The sequence below is a fragment of the Neophocaena asiaeorientalis genome, unplaced genomic scaffold (genome assembly GCF_003031525.2).
Source record: "Neophocaena asiaeorientalis asiaeorientalis breed wild unplaced genomic scaffold, Neophocaena_asiaeorientalis_V1.1 scaffold204, whole genome shotgun sequence".
NCBI lineage: Eukaryota > Metazoa > Chordata > Mammalia > Artiodactyla > Phocoenidae > Neophocaena > Neophocaena asiaeorientalis.
Genome location: NW_020173922.1, coordinates 5,591,889 through 5,606,185, shown reverse-complemented (window position 1 = coordinate 5,606,185; position 14,297 = coordinate 5,591,889). Strand labels below are relative to the sequence as shown.

Below are 14,297 nucleotides of genomic sequence, written 5' to 3'. Positions count from 1 at the left end.
GACTCGATAGCCGGAAGTCATCCGAGCTGAAGCTGTGGCCCACACAACCTACCTAGACAGTAGTCAGCTCCAGTTGGCAGCCAGTATGGCAGATCGTGCGACGCTGGAGGATCTGGTGCGACTTCAGGGAGAGCGCGTGCGGGCCCTTAAGCAGCAGAAGGCCAGCGCCGAGCAGGTATGACCCAGGAGGCAGGAGAGGGGACAAAGGAAGGCCTGGGAGAACAGAGCGGGGAGTGGTCTGCACAGAGGATGGGGATGTGGAAGAAAGGACTGGACTTGTAGGTAGGAGGACGGGCTGGGTGGGGAGGTAGCTGCGGTAGGACCCGAGAGAAGCAGAGCTAGGCTTGGGAGAGAGATATGCCCCACATCCTGCTGAGGGAGGGATACTGAATGAATGACGGAAGAGGGAGGGGGTGGCAGATGTGGTAGCCCAGCGCCTACTTTCCCTCCACAGATCGAGGAGGAGGTGGCAAAACTACTGAAACTGAAGGCACAACTGGGCCCTGATGAAGGGAAACAGAAGTTTGTGCTCAAAACCCCCAAGGTAAATATTCCTTTAGGGAGCCTCTGAGATGGTCCCTAATTCCACTCACAAGGACGCATATATGCCTGCTTCTCTGAATCAGGTCATTGAGGAGGATCTGAAATCCTGCAGAGGAAACAACAGTTGGTTGTAGGCGCCAGGCTGGATTGGACTCTGAGTCATTCTGGGATGGCAAAGTGATGGCAGAAGCTAGGCCAACTGGGTGCTTAGGGGAGTCTACCTGCTACTGCTACTCCTTCTTTCATTCAGTAAATATTTACTGAGTGCTTACTGTGTGCCTAGCACTGTACAAAGCAGTGAGTGTACCATGGTGAACAATATAGCCTGCCCTCAGGGAGCTTACATTCTAATGAAGGAAACAGACTTAGGAGAAATAATCCCACACATGGATATGTAACTACAAATTGTGTTAAGTGATGTAAAGAAGTAAAAATGATGCTCTGAGAAAAATAAGGGAGAACTGGGAAGTCTGAAGAAGTGATCGACTAGCTGACCTAATAGATGAGTGGAAGACAGCCGGGTGAAGAGTGTGAGGAAGAGTCCAGGTAGGGTATGGAAATCCTGAAGTGAGAAAGAACCTTGGTAGTTTCCAGGAACTATAAAAAGACCTTTATGACCAGAACCAAATAGAGAAGGAGAGTAGAATGGAATGAAGTTGGAGATTCCTAGCTCAACCACCATTATTTCAGTTCAGATGCCACTTTCTGTAAGTTCTATAAACTGAACTATTTACCTATCATCTGGGTTCCCTTGGCACTTCATAAGTATCTCTGTTATTGCATTTATTGCTGACTTTTCATTATTCACATGGTTTATTTAACCTGAGAGTCTGGGACTAAATAGGTATTCAATGAATGTATGTGAAATTTAATTCCAAAGTAGAGGGGAGATGATCTGTCTTCTTTATGTTGAGATGTCACTGTTTAAGAGTAATTCTTTGGGCTCCTAAAATCATTGAGCTATTCCTTTCTACATATAACTCATTTCAAAGGTTAAAGAGGGGCTTCCCTGGTGGCTCAGTGGTTGAGAGTCCGCCTGCTGATGCAGGGCACACGGGTTCATGCCCTGGTCTGGGAAGGTCCCACATGCCGCGGAGCGGCTGGGCCCGTGAGCCATGGCCGCTGAGCCTGTGTGTCCGGAGCCTGTGCTCCACAACGGGAGAGGCCACAACAGTGAGAGGCCCGTGTACTGCAAAAAAAAAAAAAAAAAAAGTTAAAGAGATGGTGTAAAACCCCAAGGCAGTGACCATCAATAGTTATTCAAACTATTGGGTGAAAAGATTAATGGCGATTTATGATAGATCAGGCTGACCTCAGCTAAACCCAGTGATCAATCTTAGCATCACTAAAAGTAGGACAACCAGACATTATATTCCTCTTGATGTGATGCAATAAGAAGTACACAGCACCACCTATGAAGTATTCTTGCCAAGAAGAATTGTACCTGAATCTAATCAGTCTTCAGACTTAACTACCAGTTTACCTAACTACCAGTTTACTGGAAATATGGGAAATGGAGGAACATGTTAAATGACCACATTGAATATACAGTTAACCAAATCTAGAATGAGAAAAAGTCTTTCAGAAAAATGACTCAGTTTCCTCAACAAATAAAGGACATTTTTTTTTAAAAAAGGAAAGGAAACTGTTGCAGATTAAATAGACATGAGACATATCAACCAAGTACAAGTTATGAACTTATTAAGAATCTGATTTAAACAGTCAACCATAAAAAGATATTATTGTGGCAGTTGGGGGTAATTAAACATGGCTTGGGCACTAGGTAAAGGGCTGCTGTTAAGTTGTATTGGTTGTAAAGAAGGTATTGTAGTGTTTTGTTTTTTAATCCTTATATGTTAGACAATTATACTTAAATATTTATGGATGAAAGTATATGATATCTGGGATTACCTTAAAATACTGCAGGAAAAAAAAATATTGGGGCTTAGATAAAATAAGAATAGCAGATGTTGGTAGTTGTTGAAGGTAGGTAATAAACACAAGGTGGGGTGGTCCAGTGTTCTATTCTCTATAATGTGTGTTGGAAAATTTCCATAATTTAATGTTAAAAGAAAATGAGATACAGCAGAAACTAACACCACACTGTAAAGCAATTATACTCCAATAAAGATGTTTAAAAAAAAAAAACAAGAAAATGAGAATATACTGGAGAGTTAATATCCACTTAGTTTGTTGAAATACATTTCTTGACACGTGATTCATAATTAACAGAAAACTCAGTATTATGGGGAAAGGACTTTTTCAAGGGACCTTCCTGGTCAAAATTATTTTCATAATGTCATTTGCCTTTTTCACTTCGTTTGCGACGAAGGTGCAAAAGCAGTGGTGTGTAGAACTGCTGGTGTCTTAGCACAAATTAAGATGTTGGCACTGAGCTGTACTAATAAACATTATGTTCTTTACTGTCGTGAACTCACAGTAAAAAAAAAGATTCAGTTTCACTTAAGAATGTCCTTGATAAAACAGTAAAAATTATTAATTTTATTGAATATCGACCCTTGAGTACACTGTTTTTTAATATTCTGTATGATGAAATGGAAAGCACAGATAAAGCACTTCTGCTGCATTCCAAAGTAGGAAAAATGCTGTGCCATGTGTGAACTGTAGGCTGAACTAGCTACTTTTTTCATGGAAAACCTTTTTTATTTGAAAGAAAAACTGAAAGATAAACTATTGTGTTAAAGATTTGGATATTTGGCAGACATTTTCACAAAACTGAACAAAGCGAGCCTTGTCACCTCAAGGAAAACATTCAACAGTATTTGTTGCCAGTGATAAAATTCAAGTGTTCAAGTCAGTGTTAGAACTTGTATTTTCCACCATGAGCTTGACAGGTTCTCAATACTTGAAGACTTTCCTGATGAGATCTATGGTGACATGAACAAATATGGTTTTTTGATATTGTATAATGAGGCATATCAACATTTGGAAGATCTGTGTAACTGTTATCAAAGAACAAATATTTTCTAAATGACCAATGCATGATGTTATAAAATTGTGCCTGCGTAGAATATCCAAAGTACAAGATAGAGTAACAGATATTTTTTAAATTGTACTAAAATATACATAACATAAAATTTGCCATTTCAACCATTTTTAGGTGTACAGTTCAGTGGCATTAAGTACATTCATATTGCTGTGCAACCATAACCACTATTCATCCCCCATAACTTTTTCATCATACCAAACTGAAATTCTTTACCCATTAAACAGTAACACCCCATTCTACCCTCCCTTCAGCCCCTGGTAACCATCGTTCTACTTTCTGTCTCTGTGAATTCTGGGTACCTTATAATAGATTTTAATGTAACAATGTGAAAAGTTCATTGATGTACTTTCAGATTCCACATTGCAAACCAATCCTTAAGAAGCTCTCCTTCTGGATTTTGGTGTAGTTTAAGAAGAATATCTACAATTAGCTGAAAAGTTTATTAAAAATATTCCTCCTTTTACAATTACACATCTCTGTAAGGCTAGATTTTCTTTATATATTCAACCAGAACAACATATCACAACAGAATTGAATGCAAAAAGCATATATGAAAATTCAGTTGTCTTCTATTAACCCAGGCATTAAAGATTGCAAAAATGTAAATCAGTGCCACTCTTCTCACCAGATGTTTTTGTTTTGGAAAGTAGTTACATTTTTCCTAAAATGTTATTTATGTTAACATGTAGTGGATTTTCTTTTTGTTAAGTGAATTAATATTTTTAAATGTTTGCAGTTTTAATTTATAATACGATAAATATTGATAGGTATAATCCACCTTGGGGTCCTTAGTAAATAGTAAGAGTGTAAAGGGGTCCTGAGACCAGAGAGGTCCTACTTGTGAGTAGCATATAAAAGCCCATACTAGAAGCTCTGACCTGGAAGAACAGAGTTCTAGTACTGACTGCCAGGAACTAGCTGAATGGCCTTAAGTAATGACTTAACTTCTCAACACATTCAAATTCATTAACTTAGCCCTTGTCATAGGGCTATCAGAAAAAAATTAAAGAAAAAAATAGTGGAGACTTCCCTGGTGGTGCAGTGGTTAAGAATCCACCTGCCAAAGCAGGGGACACGGGTTTGAGCCCTGGTCTAGGAAGATCCTACATTCTGCGGAGAAACTAAGCCTGCATGCCACAACTACTGAGTCTGTGCTCTAGAGCCCGCGAGCCACAACTACTGAGCCTGCGTGCTACAACTACTGAAGCCCGCGCACCTAGAGCCCATGCTCTACAACAAGAGAAGCCACCACAATGAGAAGCCGGCACACCGCAACGAAGAGTAGCCCCTGCTCGCCACAACTAGAGAAAGCCCGCGCGCAGCAACGAAGACCCAATGCAGCCAAAAATAAAAAAATGTAAAAAAAAAAAAAAAGAGGGCTTCCCTGGTGGCGCAGTGGTTGAGAGTCCCCCTGCCGATGCAGGGGACACGGGTTCGTGCCCCAGTCCGGGAAGATCCCACATGCTGCGGAGCGGCTGGGCCCGTGAGCCATGGCCACTGAACCTGCACGTCTGGAGCCTGTGCTCCACAACGGGAGAGGCCACGACAGTGAGAGGCCCGCGTACCGCCAAAAAAAAAAGAAAGAAAGAAAAAATAGTGTTTATTAGGATTTCCTTTTAAGGTATGTTGGGAGAGAATGTTACTTGTAAAATTTGGAATTCGATTCATTAAGCCAGTTTGAGTTGGTTATATGCCTGTCATCAGGTAGATGTTTTCTATTAGGCAGGGGAATGTTCTGTTTCCCAGAAAATGAGTTTAGGAAAATTTCTCAGAGAACAGAGTTCCAAGAATTCTAGAAGACAGAACCAAGCTAAAAAGGGGTTGGAATTTAGAAGGGTGAGAGCAAATGGGTGTGGTAATTAATAGGGAATTGTTTATACTTGTTTTACAGCTCAGTGACCTGTAGGAAAACCTAAGTTTGGGGCAGGTTTTCATTCGCCATCATTGAAGTCATGCTTTTATATTTCTAGACCTTACTGTTCTTTGTTTTTAAACCCCATCCCTGGTTCTCTGGCTGATTTTGACTCCAAGGGCACAAGAGACTACAGTCCCCGGCAGATGGCAGTTCGGGAGAAGGTGTTTGATGTAATCATCAGCTGTTTCAAGCGCCACGGTGCAGAAGTAATTGATACACCTGTGTTTGAACTAAAGGTGAGGGGTGGATGAGGAGAAATTGCCTGGTGGAATAATGGGTATACAAACAACAAAGAGGATGGCAAGAGAGTGAGGCCCAAAGGTCTCTCTTGTTGCAGACAAAGGTTGGCATTTTCTCCATGAGAAGGGGGACAGGACTGGCATAGAGAAGGAGGCCCTGCTTTTTATTTACCTTGGTTGTGGCCGGCAGCATCCAAAAGAGAGCCCTTCTCAGGGGTGGAAGTTGTTATGGCTCATGGCTACATTAAATTCCATGGCACCTGTACTTGAGATGTTTCCTAGATACATGTAAATCGAACATATAAAGGATAAATATGCAACCAGTCTCCTATTGATGGACCCTGAGGTTGTTTCTAGTTCTTTGCTATTAAAAAACAGTTCTTTGCATCCCTCCCTGCTTAAAACCCAGTAACTCCCAATGCATTTATAATAAAATCCAAACTCTTTACTCAGGCTTACAAGGCCCTACATGATGTGGCAACTGCCTACATTTCCCACCTCATCTCATGCGCTTCTTCCCCTTGCCCACTGTGCTACCATGGTCTTTTTCTATTCCTGGAACATACTAAATATGTTTCTATCTTCAAGCCTTTGTTCTTGCTCTTCCCTCTTGCTGAACTTCCTTTTTCTCTAGCTCTCTGCATGACTTTAATTCCAGAGTAAATTAGACATAACAGATTTTAATTTCAGATTTCAACTAAAATGCCATTCCTCAAATACTCCTCTCCAACTGCCTTGTCTAAAGCAGCCCTTGTCTATCACATTGACCTATTTTATTTCCGTTAAAGAAGCTATCACTATCAAAAGTTATGTTAATTTGTTCCCTTGCATTAATGTACTGCCTGTCTCTTTTCATTACTATAGAAGACCCATGAGGGCATGGACTGCCTTTGTTCACTGATGTATACACAGGGCTTAGAACAATGTCTGGTACTAGTGGGCATTTATCTGCAGGGTAAATTCACAGAAGTAGAATTTCTGGGTCAAATGGTTGTACTCATTCCTATTTCTACCAACTATATTAGTTTGCTAGTGTTCCCATATCAAAATACCATAGACTGGGTGTCTTAAAGAACAGAAATTTATTGTCTGGAGGCTAGAAGTCCAAGATAAGCTGTCAGCAGGGTTGGTTTCTTCTGAGGGTCATGAGGGAAGGATCTGCTTATGGCCTCTCTCACTGGATTTTAGATGGTGTCTTTTCCCTATGTCTTCACATCATCTTCCCTCCTCTGTGTCCAAATTTCCTCTTTTTATAAGGACATGAGTTATATTGGATTAAGACTCATCCTAATGACCTCATTTTACCTTAATTACTTCTTTAAAGACCCTGTCTCCGAATAGAGTCACAATCTGAGGTTACGGGGGCCAGGTGGGTGCAGGGAATAGGGCTTCAATATATGAATTTCGAGGGGACACAATTCAGGCCATAATACCAACCACTGTATTCTCTGGCCATAACACCAACCATTGTATGAGTATTTCTATTTTCTACACACTGGGAATTTTCAGGTTTTTTGAATTTTGCCAGTCTGGTAGTGAAATATGTTATCTTGTTGAAGACATCACAGGGCAAGGACTCTCAGTTTTGGCTTTTGACAGTGTTCAAATCTCAGGCCGTCATAAAAACATTTACCTTTGTTGATCTAATGACCCACTCCTAGGCATTTATACTCCAAAAAAATATTCAAAACAAAAAACTGTGTACCCAAATATATTTATTGAAATGCTATGGAATTTTTTTTCAATTGGAATAACCTAAACATCTATCAGTGTAACACTAGGTAGGAAGGAAATAGCTTCTTCTCACTAGAATATTATGCAGCTTTTTTTTTTTTTGGCCATGCCGCACGGCTTGCGGGATCATAATTCCCCAACCGGGGATTAAACCCAGGCCCTCGGCAGTGAGCACGCAGTCCTAACCACTAGACCGCCAGGGAACTCCCAATGCAGCTTTTAAAAACAATACTTCAGCTCTGTCACAAAATGGAAATGTGATAAGCAGAAAACCAAATTGGTATTTCCTTGATTATAACTACATCAAATAAGGAAACATTGGGAGAGAGAACAGAGGAAATGTAGATAAGTTGAAATCAGTCATAGTTAGAATGGTGGGTTTTTGTTTTTAAAAATTCCTTTCAAATTGTTATATTTATCATTATGGTCACATTTCTTTATGTTTTCTCCAGGAAACACTGACTGGAAAGTATGGGGAAGACTCTAAGCTTATCTATGACCTGAAGGACCAAGGTGGGGAGCTGCTGTCTCTTCGCTATGACCTCACTGTATCTTTTTAAACTTTGGATGCATTGGCCCTTACTGGGCTGGGGCTTTTTCTAGCCTCAAGTTTGGGGGCAGCTAGACATAGGTGGGATCAAATATAATGCATCTTGCAGTCAGGGAAGTTATTTCTCTAAACCAGGAGCTGGGCTTTGGCTAAACAGAGCATAGCTAGCCTTTGAAGGCTTCTGAATCCTGAGTGAGACCTCAGCTTTATGTCAGGGTCCAGTTCTGACTCTGCCAACAATCCCCTGGATTCAGAATATGTCTCCCTTGCCCTGGCTGGTGGACAGAGTTCTCCCTAATTGACCAACAGCACGTTTCCTTTATCTCCAAGCTATATCAGAGAATCATCTGCTTAGAGATCCCTACTTGGGGCCCTTTTTCTGCTCCCTGGCCAATCTGCCCACCCCCATGCTGTGCTCAGCATGGCCCAAAAAGAAAAGAGCCTTAATATTTTATGAGACTTCAGCTGCCCTGTATGGTAACAAAGTTGATTCTTGCTGATGTTCAGAAATGCTGTTAATCTTACAGATGGTGGTTTTACCCACACAGGGTGCGGTTAGACCCCAGCTTCTGTTGGTGATGATAATCAACTTCCAGACTCTGAAAGGTGGGGCTTTCCCCTTAACTCTTTGTCATCAGGTTCCTTTTGCTCGGTATTTGGCAATGAATAAACTGACCAACATTAAACGCTACCACATAGCAAAAGTGTATCGGCGGGATAACCCAGCCATGACCCGAGGCCGATATCGGGAATTCTACCAGTGTGTGAGTATGGGGGCAGGATGGGTAAGGAGGCCCTCCCTTGAGCCAGTAGAATCTATTGAGTACTTATGGTGTCCTGAAAAATCTAGATGCCCCAGATAATGCTAACCCTAAGATTTCTTTAGTATTTTCATATACAGGACAGGGATTATGCTCCTCATTTTATCTGAGGAAACTTGAGGCTCAGCAAGATGAAGAGATCATAGGGATAAGAAAGGCAAAGTTAGGACTAGAACTCTTGGTCCAGTGCTTTTTATATTAAACCACAGTGATAGGATCAGAGCAAAGGATTAGGAAACTGGATTTGAGGTACTGTCGCACAGACTGGTGGCACAGCTTCTGAATGAATAAAGGACTAAGGCCGTATAATTGCTCCCACAACAGTGGAAGGAAATAAGGAAAAATAGATGAGTGAGATAATGAAGGAATAGCCCTGTGGATGGGAAGAAAACCAGGACTGGTAAGAGACCCAGGAATACTGGGGTTTTGCTCTGGGCTGACAGTCAGATGGAGAATGAAGAATGTGGTCTGCACATGAGTGCAAAGAGGCCTCCTTCATAGAAAGCAGAGCTCCCAGGAGGCCTCCCTCAAGGTTAAACCCCTGAGGACCTCTAGCTAGCCCTCTCCCTACAGGATTTTGACATTGCTGGGCAATTTGACCCCATGATTCCTGATGCAGAGTGCCTGAAGATAATGTGTGAGATCCTGAGTTCACTCCAGATAGGCGACTTCCTGGTCAAGGTCAGAGCTGAATGGGGCTGGGAGGGCAAAGCTGGGCCTGGCCTCTCACAGGAGAAGGTCCTTGTGCAGAGGAACCAGTAGCCTAAGTGTCCAAGGCTATCGAGGGTCATGTAAGGAGATCCTCTTCTCACTATGCCTTGGGTCGCTGCAGGTGAATGATCGGCGCATCCTAGATGGGACGTTTGCCGTCTGTGGTGTTCCTGACAGCAAGTTCCGCACCATCTGCTCCTCAGTGGACAAGCTGGACAAGGTAATGACCCAAACACCTGACTCTTCTTTTCCCAGATCCCACCCTGCCCTGAGAAATGGAAAAGATTAGGAGAGAGAGGGCCCTGCTTCTATGCCCACAGAGGAAGATTAGCCCCAGGATATAGGTTGACGGGCAGCTTCTGCTTAAGACCACACCCTGAGAAGGGCTCACACTTGCTCTGCACTGGGGAAGCTGCCCAGGGTTCCCTGACTGGTATCTGTCTGCTCAGGTGTCCTGGGAGGAAGTAAAGAGTGAGATGGTGGGAGAGAAGGGCCTGGCACCTGAGGTGGCTGACCGCATTGGGGACTACGTCCAGCAGCATGGTGAGAAACAAACCCTGCCTCCCCGGCAGCCATCCCACTGCCCTCAAGCAAAAGCCAAACTCCTCCGTGTGTGTGCGCGTGTGTGTGCGCGCACGCGCACTGGAGACAGAGGGAAAGGGAATGCATATGTGTGTATGCACACATGCATACATGTGTAATCCAGAGGAAAAGGTAAAGCCCTTATCTTTTTCTTCTTGTCAGTCTGGCTCACAAATCTGTCTCCCCAGGTGGGGTATCCCTGGTGGAACAGCTGCTCCAGGATCCTAAATTGTCCCAAAACAAGCAGGCCTTGGAGGGCCTAGGAGACCTGAAGCTGCTCTTTGAGTATCTGACCTTGTTTGGCATTGCTGACAAGGTGAGTCAGGTTGGGATGGGAGCCTTAGCTGAGCTCCGGGGCTGGAGGCCTTTGATCCTCATCTGCTGCTGACCATGTTCTTATCCCTCCAGATCTCCTTCGACCTGAGCCTGGCTCGAGGGCTGGACTACTATACCGGGGTGATCTTTGAGGCGGTGCTGCTACAGCCCCCAGCCCAGGCAGGGGAAGAGCCCCTGGGTGTGGGCAGTGTGGCGGCTGGAGGACGCTATGATGGGCTGGTGGGCATGTTTGATCCCAAAGGGCGCAAGGTGCCATGCGTGGGGCTCAGCATTGGGGTAGAGCGGATCTTCTCCATTGTGGAGCAGAGGCTGGAGGTAGGTCTTGGGGCTGGGTGGAAGACATTCTGGGCAGATGGTGGCACCTGAGCTATCTTCTTTGATCTCTAAGGGAGCAATTAGTACTGCATTGGGCAAGTTGCATCTTTGCAAAGAAATGGAGAGAAGACTGTTGCTGTCCTTCAGACTCCCACCCCATTATAGGCCAGCTTGACGGATCTTTGATCATTCTTTCTTCACAAAATCCTTTGCTCCCTACTTCCTTCAGAGCTGTCAGGAATCTATGCCAGTATATCCAAAGACCTGGATCTTCCTCATAATACAGAACACTTAATACTTTACTACTCTGTGCTAGGCACTGTGCTTAGTGCTTTTCACGCATTGTCTAATAAAACTCTTAAACAACCCTCTGAGGGTAGCTACTTTCATTATTTACATTTCTCAGGCAAGGGAACTGAAGATAATAGATCAAATAATTTGCCCGAGGTTTAAGTGGCAGAGTCAGAATTCGGATGCAGGCAGTCCAACTCCAAAGTCTTGCTCCCAACCACTCTGCGATATTGTCTCTAAGTGGGAAGCGTGTATCTGAGGCTGTGGGATCCCTCAGATGGCTATCCTGACTCTCTAGCACCTAGAGTAACATGAAGGAAGCCCTTCTTGGCCTCAAGCCCACCTTTGTTGCTACTGCTCTTAAGTGGCTGGTTGCCTTTCATCCCTCGGGTAATGCTCTGGCAATAACCTTCCCACTGCTCCCACCCTTTTCTCTAGAGTGGAACCCACTGGTGTTTTCCAATTGAGGTCACAGTTCCAGTAGGCATCTTGTGTTGTAAGAACAATGGGAATAGTTTTCCAGAAAAAGAGACAGCAGCAGCATTCTTTCTCCCCTCCATCCACACCCCGACCCAAGTCGTGCCCTATGGCTGACGCATAAGAGACACAGTCTCCTTGTGGGAACTAGGACTGCCAGGGGTGATTGGATTGCCTGGGTGAGCTCAGAATATCACTTATGATGCATAAGGTTCTAGATGGAGATAAGCTTGAAGTTACTGTACATAAGCTACCTTTGCCCTCCATTATTAATTCTGGCAAGTCATATGTACAAGCCAGTCAGTTCATTTCTTATTCTTCTAAGAGCTACTTTTTGCCCAATTGCTAGATGAGAAGACTAGCCTGCCCTGGTGGAGTTGGGCTTGGTCTCAGACTCCTGACAAGAGCCTGCTCTGTTTGCTCTTTGAAGGTGTTGTAAAGGGTAGCCCAGTTCTTTCTTAACTGCTTCTTCCCTAGGCCTTGAAGGAGAAGGTACGGACCACAGAAACACAGGTGCTTGTGGCATCTGCACAGAAGAAGCTGCTGGAGGAGAGACTGAAGCTCATCTCAGAGTTATGGGATGCTGGGATCAAGGTAGAGGAGGCAAGCCCCAGGGTGGCAGCAAATTTGGGAGTGCTGGACACAAACGAAATAAAAGCTTATCCATAGTGGCCCTGCCATTACTGTGGCTTCTTGGGGTGAAGGTCAGAGAAAGGTGCCAACTTGGGCCCCAAGGAGATTGTCCCGGAGGACTGCAGAAGACAGCCTTCATCTCCTTCCCTGGTCCCCTGCAGGCAGAGCTGCTCTACAAGAAGAACCCCAAGTTACTGAACCAGCTGCAGTACTGTGAGGAGGCAGGCATCCCACTGGTGGCCATCATTGGTGAGCAAGAGCTCAAGGACGGGGTCATCAAGCTCCGCTCGGTGGCCAGCAGGGAAGAGGTAAGTAGGTGGACAGGAAGGCTGAGGGATGGGGAAGGCTGAGGGATGGGGAATGTATGCCATTTCGGCAGACCAAGGCCGAAAGTTACCGTACATAAGCTAGACCAAGGCCAAGTCCCATTCAAGACCTAAGCAAAAGCCTGGCATTCATATTAACGCCCAGTCCTAAAGGACTTAAGGGGGTAATATGTTACTATGGTCATGGTAGGGTAAAATCTCCATCCCCACACATACCCTGTGTCTCTCCACCTCCCCCAAGAAGCGCTGTCTCCCCTGAGGTGTTTGATTGGGTTCCTGCACCCAGCTGAGCCAGGCCTGATGACTAGAAGAAGGCATGGGTGCTCAGAGAGCAGTGGAACACAAGATGCTCATACCACCTTGTTCCTCCATCCTGGCCAGGTGGACGTCCGAAGAGAAGACCTCGTGGAGGAAATCAGAAGGAAAACAAGCCAGCCCCTTTGCATCTGCTGAGTTGAACTATCAGAGGAAAGTGGGACTGGCACTATTTAAGGCTAAGACAAAACTCTGCATATGTACTTCAGCAGCTTTGCACGTTTCCTTCCCAACAGGAAGACCTGAAGAGTGGTCAGAACAGAGACTTTTTTATTTTTATTTTATTTTTATTTTTTTTGCGGCACGCAGGCCTCTCACTGTTGTGGCCTCTCCCGTTGCGGCGGAGCACAGGCTCCGGACGCGCAGGCTCAACGGCCATGGCTCACGGGCCCAGCCGCTCCGCGGCATGTGGGATCTTCCCGGACCAGGGCACAAACCCGTGTCCCCTGCATCGGCAGGCGGACTCTCAACCACTGCGCCACGAGGGAAGCCCACTTTTTTATTTTTATTATGATTATTTTATTGGTAATCACTGGCAAAAATGGCCACCCAAAATTGGGTGGGCCACGGGGAACTGGCCCAAGATGGTCTCCTCGGCAGGGCCCTACAACCAGGTGGAGGGAACGCTTCCCACAACCAGCCGCCGCGGAAGGTCCAATAAAATGCCTCAACCACTGGAGCCTGCCTGTGTCCCTACTGCCTAGCCCTGCCTTCCCTGTTAGAGCCGGGGCCTCCCACTGCGACCACTTCAGCGGTGGAAAATGGGGAGAGACACTTACAGTAGCTCCCACGGGCTATTCCGCAGGGGAAGGGCGCCCCTGACGTTCTCGCCTCCAGCCTCCATCCTGCAAGTTTGCGAGCCGTGTTTTAGGAGGTGGGGCTACCCGCAGACCCACCCACTAGGGTCTCTAGCTTTCACCTGAGGGTCCGAGGTTCCCGCGGCGCACGTGCGGCGGATACCCCCACCCCCTTGGTGGGCGGGGTCGTGCTCAGAGCCAATGAGAGCTTTGGGGGTGGAGGAGTAGGGAAGCTTCCAGAGGGGCAGATTGGGAGGAGGTTATAAAGGGGGGTACGAGCGAGCCAGTGGAAGAGCAATGCAGTCCAAGCGGGAGTGTGAGGTAAGTGTTTGCCTACCAGGGGGTCGGCGAGCCCTGGACGTAACAGACGAGGTGGGGGTGGACGCGGCGACAAGGCATTCCAACCTGCCCTTTTCCCCCTCAGCTGTGGTGTGAGAGGGTGAATCCAGAGAACAAGGCGGCGCTGGAGGCGTGGGTCAGGGAGACGGGCATCCGCTTGGTGCAGGTGAACGGGCAGAGGAAGTATGGCGGGCCACCCCCAGGTACGGTAGTCCCAGCCCTACGCCTACGGGAGGGCTAAGGCAGCCTCGACGGCCACGAGCCGCCGCGTTCGGGGGAGGGAGGGGCCTACGCCGAGGCTCCACAGTCAGAAACTTGTAACTACCCCGTTACCCGGCCCCCAGCTGATGAAACTCATTGTCT

At 45.7% G+C, this 14,297-nt stretch overlaps 2 protein-coding genes across 2 annotated transcripts in view; both read left to right on the top strand.

The window, feature by feature from the left end:
• The first annotated feature begins 27 nt into the window (after nucleotides 1-27).
• On the top strand, nucleotides 28-13,157 carry HARS1 (histidyl-tRNA synthetase 1). Its single transcript, XM_024752366.1, has 13 exons — nucleotides 28-175; nucleotides 455-544; nucleotides 5,585-5,704; nucleotides 7,894-7,989; nucleotides 8,630-8,755; nucleotides 9,386-9,493; nucleotides 9,645-9,743; nucleotides 9,973-10,066; nucleotides 10,294-10,421; nucleotides 10,514-10,756; nucleotides 12,002-12,118; nucleotides 12,319-12,465; nucleotides 12,865-13,157. The coding sequence occupies exons 1-13, from the start codon at nucleotides 86-88 to the stop codon at nucleotides 12,934-12,936; spliced, it is 1,530 nt and encodes a 509-aa protein (XP_024608134.1). The 5' UTR covers nucleotides 28-85; the 3' UTR covers nucleotides 12,937-13,157.
• A 43-nt stretch (nucleotides 13,158-13,200) lies between these two features.
• DND1 (DND microRNA-mediated repression inhibitor 1) overlaps nucleotides 13,201-14,297 on the top strand; it is a 3,419-nt gene continuing 2,322 nt past the window's right edge. Inside the window, 2 exon segments of the mRNA XM_024752418.1 lie at nucleotides 13,201-13,916; nucleotides 14,020-14,137. Coding sequence (XP_024608186.1) covers nucleotides 13,893-13,916; nucleotides 14,020-14,137 — 142 coding nt within the window. The 5' untranslated portion in view covers nucleotides 13,201-13,892.